This window comes from Pelecanus crispus, chromosome 4 (genome assembly GCF_030463565.1).
Source record: "Pelecanus crispus isolate bPelCri1 chromosome 4, bPelCri1.pri, whole genome shotgun sequence".
Classification (NCBI taxonomy): Eukaryota; Metazoa; Chordata; class Aves; order Pelecaniformes; family Pelecanidae; genus Pelecanus; species Pelecanus crispus.
In genome coordinates, this window is record NC_134646.1 from 80,745,799 (window position 1) to 80,762,293 (window position 16,495).

General features: G+C 43.3%; 1 protein-coding gene across 1 annotated transcript in view; it reads right to left on the reverse strand.

Moving 5' to 3' along the window:
• The window catches only part of REEP1 (receptor accessory protein 1), a 54,121-nt gene extending 48,289 nt beyond the window's left edge, over nt 1-5,832 (reverse strand). Inside the window, exons 1-2 of the mRNA XM_075709876.1 lie at nt 5,775-5,832; nt 834-867 (exon numbers count right to left, since the gene is read on the reverse strand). Of these exons, the coding sequence (XP_075565991.1) occupies nt 834-867; nt 5,775-5,832 (92 nt within the window). The remainder of the gene's footprint in view (nt 1-833; nt 868-5,774) is intronic.
• Between the last annotated feature and the right edge of the window lie 10,663 nt (nt 5,833-16,495).

The window sequence follows — 16,495 nt, forward strand, 5'->3', positions numbered from 1 at the left end:
TAACAAGGTGTAAAGCTCCACTTGAACAGACACCCAGCACATCCCTCTGCTTTAGGAAACATTCCTCCCAACCTCCTCGGTGGGTGACCCGCTTAGCCCTGCCTGCTGAGACCTTGTCCTCATGTGCCCTTCTGACGCAGCACGCACACCCACAGCACTGAGGAAGGAGAGGGCAGGCCCAGGAGAACTCGGTGTCTAACGCAAAGATGCTCTGCTTTCTCTCCAGATCCACCTCTGACTTCTCAGAGAGGCTACTCTCTAATGGTTGGACTGGATGATCTTAAAGGTCTTTTCCAACCTAAACGATTCTATGGTACTACAGAAGCCAACTGCAAACTTCACCTTGGTTAATGCAGCCAAACGGCTGGTGAAACCCAATCGCTCCTCTTGGTGTAACTGTGGGGTAAAGGGACGCCCGACTGTCCTTCCAGCAGAAATAGCAAGAGCAAGGGCTGTCCTTGACACTTCTAATTTAAGCAGTCTTGATCTTCCCAAAGCAGCACACACTCCTCTCCAGTTGACACCACCGTATTTTTTTTTCCCCCTCAGCCAGGGCACTCCTCACATGGGAGCTGGAAGATGGCCAGGCACAAACAGGTGAAGAGACCTGGCCAGGGGGACGGGCGGAGGAAGTGGCCTTGGCCAGCCTGGAGCTATCACACAACCATTACGTTTACTCACGTTGAGACCCTACATCCAGACTTGTCTCAACAAAGCAAACATGATTTCCTTTTTCCCCACTTCTTGTTCTAGGCAGAAGATAGAAACACTAAAATAACACTACTACTGATGGAAAGACCTTGTAAAATATTTGGATCATTAAGATAACGTACCTGATGACTGCTAAAACCACCAGCAGTGAAGGGTCTCACAGGGTTGGTATTTACACTGACGTCCTTGTGTATCACATTTAAAGCCCAACCAAGATTAAGCAGCTACGTCACCCTTCCCAGGTTTATTGTTCCAGGCTGTCTTCGAACTCCGGCAGAATTGCATCAGTTTACATACAAGGTAACGCTTCAAGGTTTTCTTTACAGTCCTTCAGAACAGAAAAGGCCTGTGCAGCTGCTATAAAAATACCCCATGGCTCTGCAGCTATTTTAGGAAGCAAATTTATTGCAGGTAAACGGCTTACTAGGCTGGTCTGTTCTACTTCATGCTGTGCCCAGTGGAGATGGGCTGCTGACGTTCAAGGGGAATTTGTTTGCCCTCAAGGCAATGCTTGAAAGCAAGCTCTGCGTGTAGGGCTGGTGCGGGACCCGACCCATGGGTGAGAAGCTGCGGGTTGGTAGGAACGCTGGGCCTGGCACATGCGGCGAGGCTCCGAGCAGCTGCCTGCAAGAGATAGTGTTTCATGGGCCTCATCGGAGGCATCTGCTGTCGCTGCTCCTCCCCTCTCCGTGCTTCGGCTCCGCAGGAGAAAGCAGTCCACAGCACGGAGCTTTCTCCCAGTGCCAGCACAGCCCACTGCTTTGTTCAGACCCTTTCGGGGAGAAGAAATAATAAATCGAAGTGGGATACAGAGGGGAATAGAATCTGTGCCTTTTAGAAAAGAACACATTCTCAGCTATGGGACCGGGTCAGATCTTCACCCAGCTTCACTGCTCCAAAAAGGCAGGGCTTCGCATCTGTGTGCCCCTGGTGTTTTCCCTATCCAGTACTGACCATATAGTTCCTGCTTTGAGAGCCCTGTCTTTTTCCAAGCCAAATAAATGACAATTTGAAAACTAAATGGTATGTTTTAGATGGGACGGGCTGCTTTTCCTGACTCTAGAGAGAGGGATGTTTATGTGGAAAAAGGCTTTTTTAGAAGCACTGACATTACATTCCAGAGATGACAGATGGTTTAAAATCTGTATTGTGAGTTAGCCTACAGATTTATGGTAGGCTCATGATACAAAAAGGAACAGAAAGAGACATATAACCTAACCAAACTCATTTCTAGGCTAAAAAAGGTATAAAAAAAATGGACTGTATATCAACAGCGCAGTTCTGTATTATTTTCATATAAAACCACAAAGATCATGCTGCAAGTATTATTTTGGAGTTAATTTTAACTGATGTTACATGAATCAACTTTTAGGAAGCCTAAACATGTACAGGAATCCCAATTTAGAGCATAATCCTACACTCTATGTATCCTAAAACTCAGTTCAGGTCATGGAAGTCTTTCACTGTCAAACCGTAAGTGCTACCACTGTCTGAGGAGATGGTGAGAAACACAAGCTCCTGTTTGTCTATTCCTCACTGAAAGACAGCTTTAGACTTCTAGTGGTGTACTTATGGGACAGAAAACAGGAATAAAAAATTAAATGAAACTATAACTCGTCCAAATCAATTGCAACATGGGATCTCTTCAGAGTAATGTTAGTTCGGCTTCCCAGGGACAGAATATTACCAGAAGCGCTTAGCTAAGTGCAAGGAATATTTTCGCTCACCGATATAATTTGAAAACTAAACCAAAAGACCTCTTTGACCCAAATATTCAGCTAAAGCCATGAAAAAATGTTGACTTCCCATGGAATCACTGTCAGCCCTGGGTTACCAACAGTTCAATCCCCTGACAAAAACCGAGCAGTCCCAAGGCTGCTCTGAGTAGCAGCGGGTCTCAGTAATCTCCACAAGCTCTTGGAGCAGGACAGAACCCCTGGTTAGGTCTCTACACGAGCCAAGGGGAGCAGTTTGGTATAGGAACAGGTATCAGGCATGGTCATGGCCAGCTGGGTGCAAAACAGCCTGCAGAGAAAATCTTACTCTGCCTGGACATTTCTATAAATATGCTAGTAAATTAACAATAAACAGCATAACTCCTTCCATCGGTAGGATGGAAGTTCCATCAGTAGGACCAAAGTTCCATCGGTAACTGACCTTCACTTCTTACATCTCTGAGGACTCTACAACATTAACCTGGAAAACTCGAAGACCAAACATTTGGAGGGACCAGCCACATAGAAAATACACGGGACCCAACTCAGTCTTAAGCTCTACATTCCAGAGCTGGTATTTAACTCCTAGTTAAGCGAAAAACAAACAAACAAAAGCCAACCCCACCTTTAAAACCTCTTCTCATTTTGGTAACACATTTCAAAGAACGATTTCAAAGTGCAGTATTAATATTAGTGACCCGGCTATCAAAATCAATTGCACTTCCATTGATTTCGGATTATTTCTATTTCATTAGTGGTTTATCTCTATTTTAAATTATAAGGACAGTGAGACCCACTTGAAATTACACGGGAAGCTCATGTCAGAGACATGAACAATACCCAGTTTTCAACTCCAGTTATAAAGCAAAAGCATAGGAAAACTAAGGTAAGATGACTGTACAGGTAATTTCAGAATATTCAGACCATCTTAATGCTTTCGTTAGTATGGGTATCAGAATGCCACATGCTATATATAACAGCTGTGACATTGCAGGGAGTTCACGGGCCATGCAAACCACATTTCTCTTTATGGCCGACAGACACAGACTGGTATTTCTTCTGGGTGCTATAACAACATTTTAGGGAGGGGCTGGGCACCTGCTTTTTTTACTAGGACCTGCATAATTTCTTTAAAAAAGGAAAGAAAGGAAAATGAGACACTGTCACACAGCTTGAAAAAGACAGACTTCTAGTCTTTTCTGATATGCATTTGATGAGGATTTCTAGTGTGAATTTAATAGAGTTCTTTTCTCCAGGGTCTTTTCTCATTTCATTCATCCTTTTTAATCCCTCCATTTTATACGACTAATAACAGCATCTTAATGAAATGCATGGTACAACTGAGATAAACAAGGAGGGAGAGATCTCCAGCTGGAGCTAAACTGATACAGACCAGCCTCCAGTTTAACCTAGACATAAAGGAGAGGAAATTAGAAGGAAGCAAGCCTCTGTACTGAAGGGCACAGATCACTAATGAATAGTCAGAGCTTCTGGCTACAGCTCTGAATTCAGCTTCAACTACCAGTAAAATTATTTGTCTCTAATTAAAAGAAATTAGAAGAAAAATGACCATTTAGTGGATAATCCTAAATCACAGTGTTAGGATAAGTGGTAAAAGCCAGCAGGTAGGGAAGCCTAAATAATGCTCTGAAGTTCTCCTGAAGAACATAGGGGACAGCCCTCATCACCAGGGCTCATGGGAGAGTAAGAGAACTTCCTCCAGGGTTGACTCCAGAGGAACCAGACTCACCCAGCACCTAAGGAGCAGCACCAATCCCCTGCCAGATGTAAATCTTCAGCCCATTCTTTCCCGTATCAACAAACAGCATCTTAGATACTAAAAAAGCCCATCAACATGAAATCAAACCATTGGAAACACCTTTCTTCCCCACACCCTCTCACCTTTTCTCTGTGTACCTCCACAAAAAGCCTGGCTCTATCTTCTCTGTAACAACCCATCACGTTTTTGAAAACAGCGCTAAGATCTCCCCTTCACCATCTCTTGTTCAGGCTGAACAAACTCAGCCCACTCACCTCTCCTGGTGCACCATGTGCTCCAGCCCCCTTCCACTGGATTCGCTGCACTTTGCCAGTGCCCTCCTTATACTAGGGAGGCCCAATGGGACACGCTACTCCAGCCAGACACTGTCCCACACTTGACAAATCAAGGGGAACAATCACTTCCCTCAACCTGCTGGCTAACCCTTTTACTAAACCAATCCTGTATCGAGATCTGGAGAAGAACAGCACTGCACCCTTCCCATCATCAGAGGTGCAGAAGAGCCAGGGACCCACTCCCTGAATGAGGAGGAGACTTGTCCTTGCTGCTTGGAGAACCTTCTTGCTCAGCCACAGCACACCCTTTCCTTTGCAAGTGGTGCCCTCCCCAAGGGGCTAAGCTGGGGAGGGGTCATGGCATGACAATAATAGGTGTCACGCTACAGCAGGACTCTGAAAACGCTCCTTTTAGCCTACTCCAAATGAGCTGTTGCAGTAGTACAAATCTCAGTTAGCTACCTGTAAAACAAAACTTGACTGCCAAGGGACGTATGTGAAGAACAGTACCACACTGTCTTAACTGTGGGACTTCACATGGAACAAGTTGCCATTACCATAGGAGTTTTAAAAAAAGAAAGGCGGGGAGGGAGATGAAATGAATATTTACAAACACTTATTGCTTTGATTCTCTTGCTTAGCCATTTTTGGTGAGCTAGAAGAAGAACAGCTAGACTTCCCTTATCTCTACAGCCACATATTCACAGTTGTTGTCATTAACTGTGCAGCTTCACTGTGAACTGTAATGGTTTTATGGTAATGCTGTGCGTGATCTATTCTTACACAAAGACACTAGTAGGGAGGTCATTACCAGCTTATTTACTTCTATGCCAAACACCATAGCCCACTGTATCTGGAGATAAAACGACTCATCCCTCCTTTTGCTGGAGTTCACGGAGAAAGTAAATTGCCCATACACATGGCTAATAGTCATGCTATGATCATTTTTAAAAGGATCAGAGGTTTCAACGTCCAGCAAAGCCTTGATTGAGCTAAAACTTATTTAAAGGGCTTCCTTAAATGACAATCTCCACCACAGTGCCTAAATTAATCCTTTAGCAGTTGGAGAATTGTATTTTCAGCTTAAATGAAGAAAGATTAAATGAAACTGATTCCAAGAAGACTTACATTCAGCACTTTCAAGGGGTTCACCTATGTTGGTAACAGGACAAATACACACCCCAGGATTCAGGAAGCTTTAATTTCTCTGCCCTACTAATTCTAAGAGGCTTTTCGGGACTATAACTGAGTGGACCCTAGGCACAGAAATATCAGCATCTCTGTAAGTCTTACCATCCTCAATTAGTTCTCTCCAGGCCTTTGGGAAATAGTTAAGTTCTTGTATCCCCATTTTACAGATTGGTTTCACATAGGCCCAGCTGAGTAACCCCCTGGTTGGACATCCGTCATGCAGCGTTGACATGCAAAAGCTGCATCTGTTGTGCCTTTAACTTGCTCGGGTTGGGCAGGATATTGTCACTGTTTCTGGCTTGGAGCATACCAGCATACAGTGTGGGTGTACTAATAAGCTCTCAGGAGGAGATGCAGTTGCATAGCCTCTAAAATTCATGCCGTTCCCTCAGTAATACTTGCACATTGCCCAGAACCACAGCCCAAGTTAAAAATTTCTGACTTGCAATTCACTTTGCAGGTGCATGTGACACATATAATTCATGCGGTTTGCACAGGATTCTAAAATATCTTTGTTCTTTGCTCAACAAAGAGTGTGTATGAACAAATGTACACATCAAGACAGAAATACTGGAATTTAGACACATTTCCTCGGCTCTCTGGGACGTTTCGTAAAATGCAAGGCTTCTCTTCCGAACTTCAGAATCTCTTTACATCTATTTCACTTTCCTACATCACGATTCATCGCACAACTGAATATTCTTCTGCTACAAAAAGACAATTCTTTCCCTGCTCCTCCCAAATCACTTTATCTCATTAAGTATCTCCAGGTTTTGTATTTCTTGACCAACATCCGATTTCTTTGTTTAATTTCTGGTGTTTTCCTATCTTACTGTAGCTTCTCCCTGAAGCTTAACAGGTTCAACACTTTCCTGTTACACCAAGGACTCTAGATTTCAGTCCCTGTAGTGTTTTAGTAAGTGAACTTTGGGTCTTTAACTAAAGATAAGACAGAAGGGGTTTCTTTTAGTTTCTACCAATTTTCATAGTACTACACTACTATTCATCTGCATTACAGTTTTTAACAACCAGCTATTACCTGAAGAGCAGGGACAGGTATCTATTGAAGCATCTAACGGTACAGCACTTCATTCTGAGAGCTTCATGACATCAACAGGAAATCATAGATTTTGGATAGAGAGATCCCTAGGGTAAAAATCTTTAAAGACGACTGAGACAACAGGCAGTTTTCAGAGATGACGAGTATCTCCAGGTTCCATTGACCGTGCTGGAAATGAAATGGTTTTCACCACTGCAAATCAGCATCTTGGTCACAGCCCGGGTAGAGCCAATGTTAGATCTGGGAACAGAAGTCACAATTTCCAGGCTGTGCTTCTGTGCTAGCCTTTATCACCTCTATCAGTACACTTAGATGATCTCACTCTGTGAGTACAGCTTAGTACCACAGTACTGCCAATTCTCACATTTGCTCGTTTAATCTCATCAGGTGATTTCTTGGAAGTGATTATAGGAACATCTCAGTTCAAAATAAATTCTCAGACTTAATGGTTTCTCAGAAAAGAGCATGCAAACAATTTTGCAGCTTCAGAGTACAAATCAAAGGATCTCATGCACAGAGATATATATGCACATACTGTAAAAGTCAGGATTTTAAATCCAGTCTCACAATTTGGTGAAGAGTTAAAGGGGTTTGACTCAGTTTTTTTTAATACCTCCAGACAGCAGTATTGCTACCCAGATACTCAGTCTTCATTCTGACAGAAGATGTCATGTTTCTGTTTGCATTTAATTTTGATCTCTCCCAGACTTCTCATATCTTTCCGAATTTCAGGCTTTGCCTGAGAGCATTAGAGAGTAAAAAGGATAAGCCATGCCACTCTCCTCTATTCTGCATTTCCCCAAACTCAAATGTGTTCAGATCAAAGCCTGTGACACAGGCACAGCTCCATTCTTACACCGTGAGGAATACCTCTTTGTTTCAGGCTTGGATAAAAAGCCAGTGCATTGTGCAATTCAGAACGGTAAAGGCTTTGCCTCTTCTCTTTCTTTCGGCTTAGTGACTTCACCTCTTTTCCCTTCTCTTACACAAATATATACCTTGCAGCTGGCAGCTACTCAAAATATAAAATGAAATATAAACTGAGGCTTAGGAGCCAGATGGAGACTTCACAGAAATAACTTTAGAGGAAAGCAAAGGGAAAGACAGCCAATGCTTCCAAGTCCATTACAGAGATTTCTAAGTAAGCAGCTGCTTGAGAAGGCAGCTTGTACTTTTTGTGGGAACGCCCACGCTGCCTGCTATCTTATGTATGCTTTTCCATCACTTCTTATTCATTGTAATACTGCTGGTTTAAATGCCACAGTCCAGTGCTTGTTCTCCTTCCCAGGCAAGGAGATTCACACAGAAGGATGACAGTGTTGCAAGTGCCACTCTCCAGAAACAAAGCATTGCTATTTTGAAATGAAATGGTTAATTGTTTCAAACGCAACATGCAGCTGTATAAAACGTGCCTTGAGAGCTGAATCTTCACAGACTTCAGCCATTTATGGATTGACTGCCCAGAGTAAGGTTCCTGGTTTCAAGAATATACCTACAACACAACAGCGTTTGAATAGGGATCTGATTTGTTACAGCCAAGTATCTGCAAACCTCAGCAGAATAATAATTGAAGAATGCTGAGCTATTCCAGTGGCTGTATAGCACATCTGAGTACAAAAACCTCAGGACACGCTATAGCAAAGAGAGGAAAAATAACTAATCTATAAGTAAATCCCAGGGGGCAGGAGGGGTGGAGATTTTACAGAGTGGGTTTACATGAGACTAACTATGAATCATAGACAAACTACAAGGAAAGCAGACTGGTTCAGTTTCCAGTACCGTGCAAAATCTGGCATAGTATTTATGTACTTAAAATGCATGTCCTGCCTCATGGACAGCAGGCAAGATCTTTCACTCTGGCTGTATGCAGTCTCTTAAACAGCTCTGCTCATTCTGCAGTGACCTAGGAATAGTCTGTAGAAATATGCATAGGGTCTGTATCATCAGTCATGTATGTCACATTCCCTTGGGCCCTGGAAATGGCTGCCAGCGGGCCCTTGAGATTCCCAGTTCTGGAAAGCCTGCAAAGCAGCACTGAAAGGGATTTAAGATAGCCAGGATCCCGGATGCAAGCTAAGAGCTAACGGCAGCAGGCCGTGGTTAGCTGGCATGCTGCATGTCCAGCACCCTCTATAACAGATCTTCACGTAAGGGTACGGGGATGAAGCATGAGAGATGACAGAGTTTCTCCCTGACACAATTAAAGTAGCTTTTAAAATATACATGCTTGGGTGGCCTGCATTAAGGCATTAGGATTCTTCAGACTGAATCTAAAGAGAAGATGGTCACGCTCTTCATCCTCAGCTTTCAGTGGATTTTAACGCTTACTAGAGAGAAGCCCAACAGTGAAGCTCAACAGAGAGCTCCAGATCTGAGGTCAGAAATATCTCGATTACGGGCTTTGGGACGGCCCATTTGATTGGCTTTGGTTGCTGAAGTGTAGGTAAAGCCCTATGCCAATCTAGCGATGAAATTCCCAACAATAAAATGAAAAAAAAAGGACAGAAGAACTGTCCTGACAGAATCATGTCTTTGAGAGCCCTCTATCCTCAATCTGTCACCCCGCAAAGAGCAGTTTAACTTGATGGTCATAAGGAACAGAAGTCCTCTGTTGTCTTGAACTGGCCAATTTCCATGCTATAATATTCCATTTTCTACGATCCAGCTGCCACCCTCTACAAGGCCCTCACCGTTCTGAGCTACAAACACAACTCTGGGGTTCTGACCTGGGCAGATTTACACCACTCACTGACTCCAGCAGAGCTGCACCAGTTAACACAACTTGAAGTCCTGGTATTACCTTAGGGATGAGAAAGTTACTGAGGTTTGCATTGAATCAGCATTTTCCAGCTATTTATCCCCTCTGTCTGCAGAACATCCACCCTTGATCCTTCAGGTTTACCACAAGCCAGGACTGGGAATTTTTGTGGTAGTTCTTGTTAAAATTTGGCAATGCACCACTTAGCCTGCTTCCACTGACAAAACAGAGAAGCTGCAATTATTCCAAATATGAGCTGATTTTTTTTCCCCTCATATACTAGAGTTTTTTTGTTAGAAGGTTACATTGAGAACTTTTCTATTAAATTCCATCTTTTCTGTTTGGATGATTACTTTTCATTTCACAAGGATTCTGTAACTCTGATCATGTGCCTGTAAGGCTTTTTTGAGCATACAGAATTATACACTTATTTGATTGATAGATTAGAGAAAAAGAGTTGGTGCAATTCCTGTTGGATCTAAGAATCTCCAAATTTTCTAAGTGAATGTGTGGTTACTCAATTATCTGTGAGTGTTCAGGTACTAGACCGTCATTACAAATCCCCATCTAACAGTCAGCTGTAACAGAACACACCATATACAAGGATCCAAAATGCTATCCAAACACTGATGAAACAAGCTTTAGCTAACACTGTGAGATGGCAGACTACTAGCACAGACACAGGTATAGGCAGTAAAACACCGAGATTCTAGTAGGCCTGTTCAAAATTACCACAGTAGTCTATGTTACAGATTGATGACAGTTATAGCTATATACATCTACAGATATGGATATATCAATGACAGAGAGATGATATCCTGAGCAAGGATCATTACATCACAGGTCCTCCCTAAATCATTAGAGTCAGCAGGGGATTGGTTTGACTGATTGCATTCTGACAGCTATGAAAAGAGGTTAGCGCAATATAACAAACACGAGAAAATTCCAACAACATTTATGCAGGAAACACTATTTACTCTTATTTCATTGTCTGTGCTTTTAAGGTATCTGCTTTAAATAACAGCTTCCTCTCTGCATTTGATCCTAGTAGAAAAACCCTTTCTGTATATAGGACAGCAGAGTGTGTTGCCATGGAAATTGTTATGATCTACTTAAATTCAAGAAATCCAGCCTTATGAGGTATATTCCCCAGAGTATCTCAATTTAATTATTAATGTTCTTCCTAAATAGCAACATCTTTCTGTCTTGACTGAAATCTTTGTAAGCAGAGTGAAAACAATAAACCTGGAAAGTAGAATAATTTGTTCAGCTGCAAAACAGGTGCAATTAAGGCAGGGAAGATGCAAACAGCCTCCAAGCTGCCCTGCCAATGTGCTTCAACTCAGACCTACATGGATCATCTGGAAGGGAGAAAGTCTCATTCAGTGCCTGTGTCCATTATGTCCCTGGCCTCTCTGCTGTGATTTCCAGCAAAAATACCAGCTAGGATAGTGGGGTTTTTTTGCAGAGGGACATGTTCAGTGGAATCTAAACACTGGCCATCAATTCATTTCCATATAGCTGACAGTCTTGCGCTTATTCTCCAGCCATGCAAGCCCAATGAAGCCACTCAATCTCTTCCCATGAAAATATCACTAAATCCAAAGCCTTTTGGCCTCAAGGCAGCTCCAGCATCCATCTTTCTCCTTCAAGTGTCACCATGAATTCTGCAGGTAGATTTTTGGAGCCAGATGGTGTTATTCAGGCTGATCTAACACTGGGGACAGTTTCCTGTGGGTCACATAATATGGGTGGCTCATATGTCTACATTTAGACATGCACAGACAAGTGTCCTCCCAAGTCCCCAGCAGATGAGGCAGCAGGACAAGTAGAACCCTTCCACCAGCAGGATGAGGCTCAAGAGCCTCAAACTGTTTGTCCACGAAAGGACCCAAGGCAGAGCGCAGCCCTGCAGGAACTGCCGGAGGCAGAACAGCAACCTCATCACTATGGCTATTTAACATGACCTGCAGCCTGCGTAAACTGCTCTCCCCACATGCTTACAGCAAGTGTTAGGGCATTTGTGCCGAAGACATCAAGACAAAGGTAGCCATGAAATGTTGTGATGACAGGAGAAGGTCATCTTCCTATGATTGCTCTGCTCTTAATCTTGACCAGATGCTTCCCATCTATCCTCCCTAGATGGTTATTCCTCATGAAATGCCATCTAAGATTCCTGGTTTCACTCCTCCATGAGTGCTTCTCAGGGACTGACAGTCAGGAGAGCTGTGCCACAAAAGAGGCCAGTCCACACAAAACATCCCACAGCACCCCTGAACTTTTGACCATTGCCTTGGAAATTTCAGCTCAAAATTCCTATTTATGTTGCTGCTCCAATTCTACTCCAGAGCATGTGCCTCATGCTATCATCATCACACAAAGCAGAACTGACAGTTTAGATGGACGGAAGCTATTACTAAGCCTATTTTACAGGTACCAAATTAAGAAAGAATAAATAACTTGCCCTCTTCCCACAGGGAGTTTGCAGCACTGCTGAATCCAGGCTCTTGCTATTCTCATACAAAGTCTGCAGCACAAGTCCTTCCCTCCTCCCTCATACAAGGCTGATTATTGGTCATAAGCCTCCCTCGAAAACATGAGGCAAGAAATGTCTGTCAGTTTTTGGCTTTCCTCTAAACACACTTATTTAGAGGCTGGAAACAAGAAATAGAATAAATGAGCTCAACTGAGCTGAATGAAAGGAAGCAACAGTATGAACTCAACAGAACGGCTTCTTGAGCAGGAGCTGCAACTGTTTGGTGACGCTGATAGCGTTGAATTGCTCGGTAGACTCAAAGGCAGGCTACACACGTTGCCCTGGCATCCCTGGGACCCGTCCAAAAAGGCACAAAATTCCAGACGTGAGGGGCATTCTTTCCAGCTCCTCACAAATAGATTCTTCAATGCTGGTTTTGTTGTCCTGTACAATTTGCCATTTTGGAAAGCAAAAGATTACTGTTGGCTCCATGAGAGAGAAGAGGGAAAGACAGAATGCAGCTTTATTGACCGGTTGGTTGATTCCTTCTTTGGAATTGGTTGGTTGTTTATTTATTAGCAATTAGTGCATTAGCAGCAAGGGACACAGCAAGCAAGTAGGCAGCATTTGAAGAAACAAACCTTTACTAAGCGTGACACCAGGCCAACGTTCCCAGCTGTCTGTCCCCCTGTCGCTCCCAAGAGTCAATCTCCAACTTGATACCTAATCCTCCGCCTCCATATAAATGCGTGTCCCTTCTGAAACACAATCCTTGCTCTTCATTTCTCCTTACTGTACAACCTTCTCCTTCGGTACCATCCCTGCCCTTCTTCTGGCTATCTGGCAGCTTTTACCAACCTGCAGGTCACTGCTTTACCACCCACATCAAATTAAAATCCCTTGTCAGGATCCTTCTAGATCCTGCAAAATGTTTTCTACAAGAAACCAAAAAGCAGGGTACCCCACAAAGGAGATATGCCTGCTCTGAGCTTCGTATCAAAAGATGGAGTTGTTCTGTGTACGAAGCGTGGGAAAGTACCACCCATGTTTCTAGTTCTGGCATGCCGCTCCAGGTCTGCAGTGCCTTCCTGGGTCCTGCCTGCAGAATGAGCAGGCGTGCCCTGTTACCTCAGTCCTTCTCTTCAGAAGCACACAAATCATGGAAAGATAAAACACAGTTTTCATTTTGTTACTTCTTCTAGTTCATTCTCACTACTCTGCTCACCATCTGTTTTGCCTATACTTCACCGGTTTAAATTAGGAGCTCCTCAGAGCAGGAATCTTGTCTTACTACGTGCATGTGAAATACCAAAACAGAACATGAACACTGTACCAGTAATAGCATCACAAAGAAATTACCAAGGAGCACAGGATCAGTCTCATAAATGATTCACCTAGAAGACAGAGTTGCATTATTCATATATTATTTATTTTTATATTACTAAAGAACTTAGGAGAACCAACTAGAGACTAAACCCCATTGCCTAGGGTGCCCTAAGATCAAAAATACTAAATAAGAGTTCCTGCCCAAAAGAGTTTACAATCTAAATAGCATACCACTGATAACAAAAGTATGACACCTTCCTCTGCAAAAAGCAGCGTCTGATTAACTTCAAGAACACAGGTGATTTAAGTGAGATTTTGCCATGTAAGTGTTTTGCTTGTGAAGAGCCTGATTACATGGATGCATCCCTCCATTGAGCCATTTCATCTCACAAGGCCTATCTGAAATCTGTTGAGTGGCCCCGATCAAGTCAAGTGCAGAGTTAGTGTCCTGGTTTCAGCTGGGATAGAGTTAATTTTCTTCCTAGTAGCTGGTATAGTGCTGTGTTTTGGATTTAGTATGAGAATAATGTTGTGTGGTGTTTAGCTGCCTGCCAGGTTAAACCACAACAGCCAGACAAAAGGAAATCTAGACTCAGGCCCTAGCTGCCTAATGAGGACATAGACAAAATTTTGACATATAAAGGTTCTATGGCAATCGAAAACAGCCAATACTTCTGCAGCACTCAAGTCTTCACCTACCTTTATGATTAGCCTGAGAATTCCCAAGATACCACCTTTGTCTGCTGAAAGCATGGAAGCAGAAAGGCAAATGCAGTGCTTAGTACTTAGAAGCAACTGTTCAAGAAGTAGTAGACATGATTATATGCCCTCCTTTGTCCTCTCTGTACCAAGCATTTCCTCTTGACCAAACAGCTGCCTATGCAACACACTACCTTTAATGGAAGCTCCTTAGAGATGTCTGTCTCCCTCTATTAACTGCAGTAAGAGCATGGAAGAGTGTTTCTCAATCTTTCCTATTCACCAGATCACCTGACCCTTTGAAAGAAACATACAGCTCATTTTATATCCCACTGTTGCTTAAAGATAGATGACAAAAAATAAGCCACATGGAATTGGTAAAATGTGGAAATGTTAATATTTTACAAAACTGTAATTCAGTAGATATAATTACAAAACTTGTAACTAAAAAATTTAGTAAAAAATGGTATCACCTGATTAAATCAGTTAGTACATAACTGACAACTGCCTGTATGAGGGGTTCTGTTTTAGAGCCAAAATGGACTGCCTGATGTGTTGTGGACTGCCAGCCATCTGTGGACCACAGGTTGAGTAACTTGGCTCTGAATCTCCCTGCTGGGACTAAGTAACCAATTTTAGGTAGTGCATTGCCTGACTTAGTAGCCTGAATTAGGCAGTCTGGCTGTTGCATTCTGCTGCCTATGACAATGATGGCAGCACTGAGGATCTGAAAGGGAATGGGTCATTATTCAGCATATTTAAGCCTTTGGCTGTTTGACTGCTTCAAGTAGCATCTATTTAAGTCTGTAGTTTTGTTCTACCCCTCCCACACCCATCACAAATCCGTAAAACAAATGACAAACACAATGCCCAATTCCCTTGATCGATAAATTAACGAAAGGGGATCTGATCAAGGAGCCTGGAGGAAATACATTACCTGTTACCACAGGTTTTCTGTGGAATACTGGACACATCACTTGATCTCCCTGTGCCTCAGCCCCCTTACCAGTACAATGGCAGTAAAAAAATCAGTCTGAGGACACAATACTTACTAAATTAATGCTTCAAGGTGCCTTAATACAATGAAATGGAAAGGGTCCCACAAAGGCAGCTGCAAAGGCCAAGCCCCTTAGCTATGTTCCACAACTTCTAGCTTGGTAAAACATCCTTCCTTACCAAACCAGGACTAGTAACATCTGTGAGGTGCACGCAAGAAAGCCTTCCCCATTGGGGCTAAGAGCTTTTCCAGCACATCTGTGCTTGTGCAGGAAAATCTGGGTCACGGTTGACAAAGCAGCAGGCAGCGTTATCCCCTGCAGCGCGATCAGCATGGTCACATTCCACGTGAAGGGCAAAGCAAATGTCGCACCTGCGCTGGATGCTCCTCTGTCAGTTACTGTCACCAACAGGTTCTGCCCCCTCAGCAGAGCCATAAAGGCTGCAGCAGAGATGCACGCGGTGGACACGGAGCTGAGGTGGGAGCCACAGAGACCACTTGCTCTTCATGCGAGAGAGAACAGCAGTGCAAGACTGCAAGATCTGTTTCAGAGGGATGACACCACCTTATTGAATAGGCAACGTTTTTTAGCAAATTCTGCATGTACGGCAGGTGGTCTGCCCTTCCCAATTCCCAGCTTCAGAGCATGTAAAAGATTCTACTACAAACTCATCCCACAGCCTTAGCAGAGAGCTCAAGCCACAGGAGGTCCATTGCTGTATTTTCACGTTATTTCGCATCACTGGTGTTGATGCCTGTACAGAGCAATAAATACCAGAATCCTGCACATCACCTGCCAGCTCCAAGTAAATAATGTAGACTGTGAAGAAGGACCTTCACATATTTGGTACATATCAACTGAGAGGCTAATGCTGACATATCAATAACCAAAAGCACGAGGCTGTGCTGTGCCTTCATGACAAAAGCCCTCGCCCGCTTGAGCGGGTCCTGTCTCTGCTTGCCTCTGGCACAGAGGATACAAGTTATCCTTTTCTGTAGTCATATAATCTCTATTACATGACTTCTTTTTTTTCTTTTTCCATTCATAAATCTCTTCAGGCTTCCCATACACATGAAAAACAGGAGGAGGAAGGATCTGCTACGTTTCTCTAAAATGGAAATTCATTACTGATGTAAGCAGCGTCTTCTGATTAAATCAATGTCTGACTCAGTAGTGCTGTGGATTTACACCAGCTGAGGATGGGGGTGGCCGATCTCACCTACCCTTGCTAAAATGGCATCACAGTAACCAAGAAAGAGAAAGCAGAGAAAGTGTGACAAGGAAGGAAATTTCACTCATCAGTTTAAAGAATTCTTTGGTTCCTCTTTGGTTTTGTTCAGACCTACCTACTTCCAGTGACAGCCGGAAGAAAGGATGCCTCTGATAATCCCCAAATCCCTGTTAGTTCCATACAGGGCTGGGAATTCCCAGTGAACATATCTGAAGCTGCCACCCTATTTCACATCAAACCATATGAGATAGACAGGCCATTACTGACACTTTGCT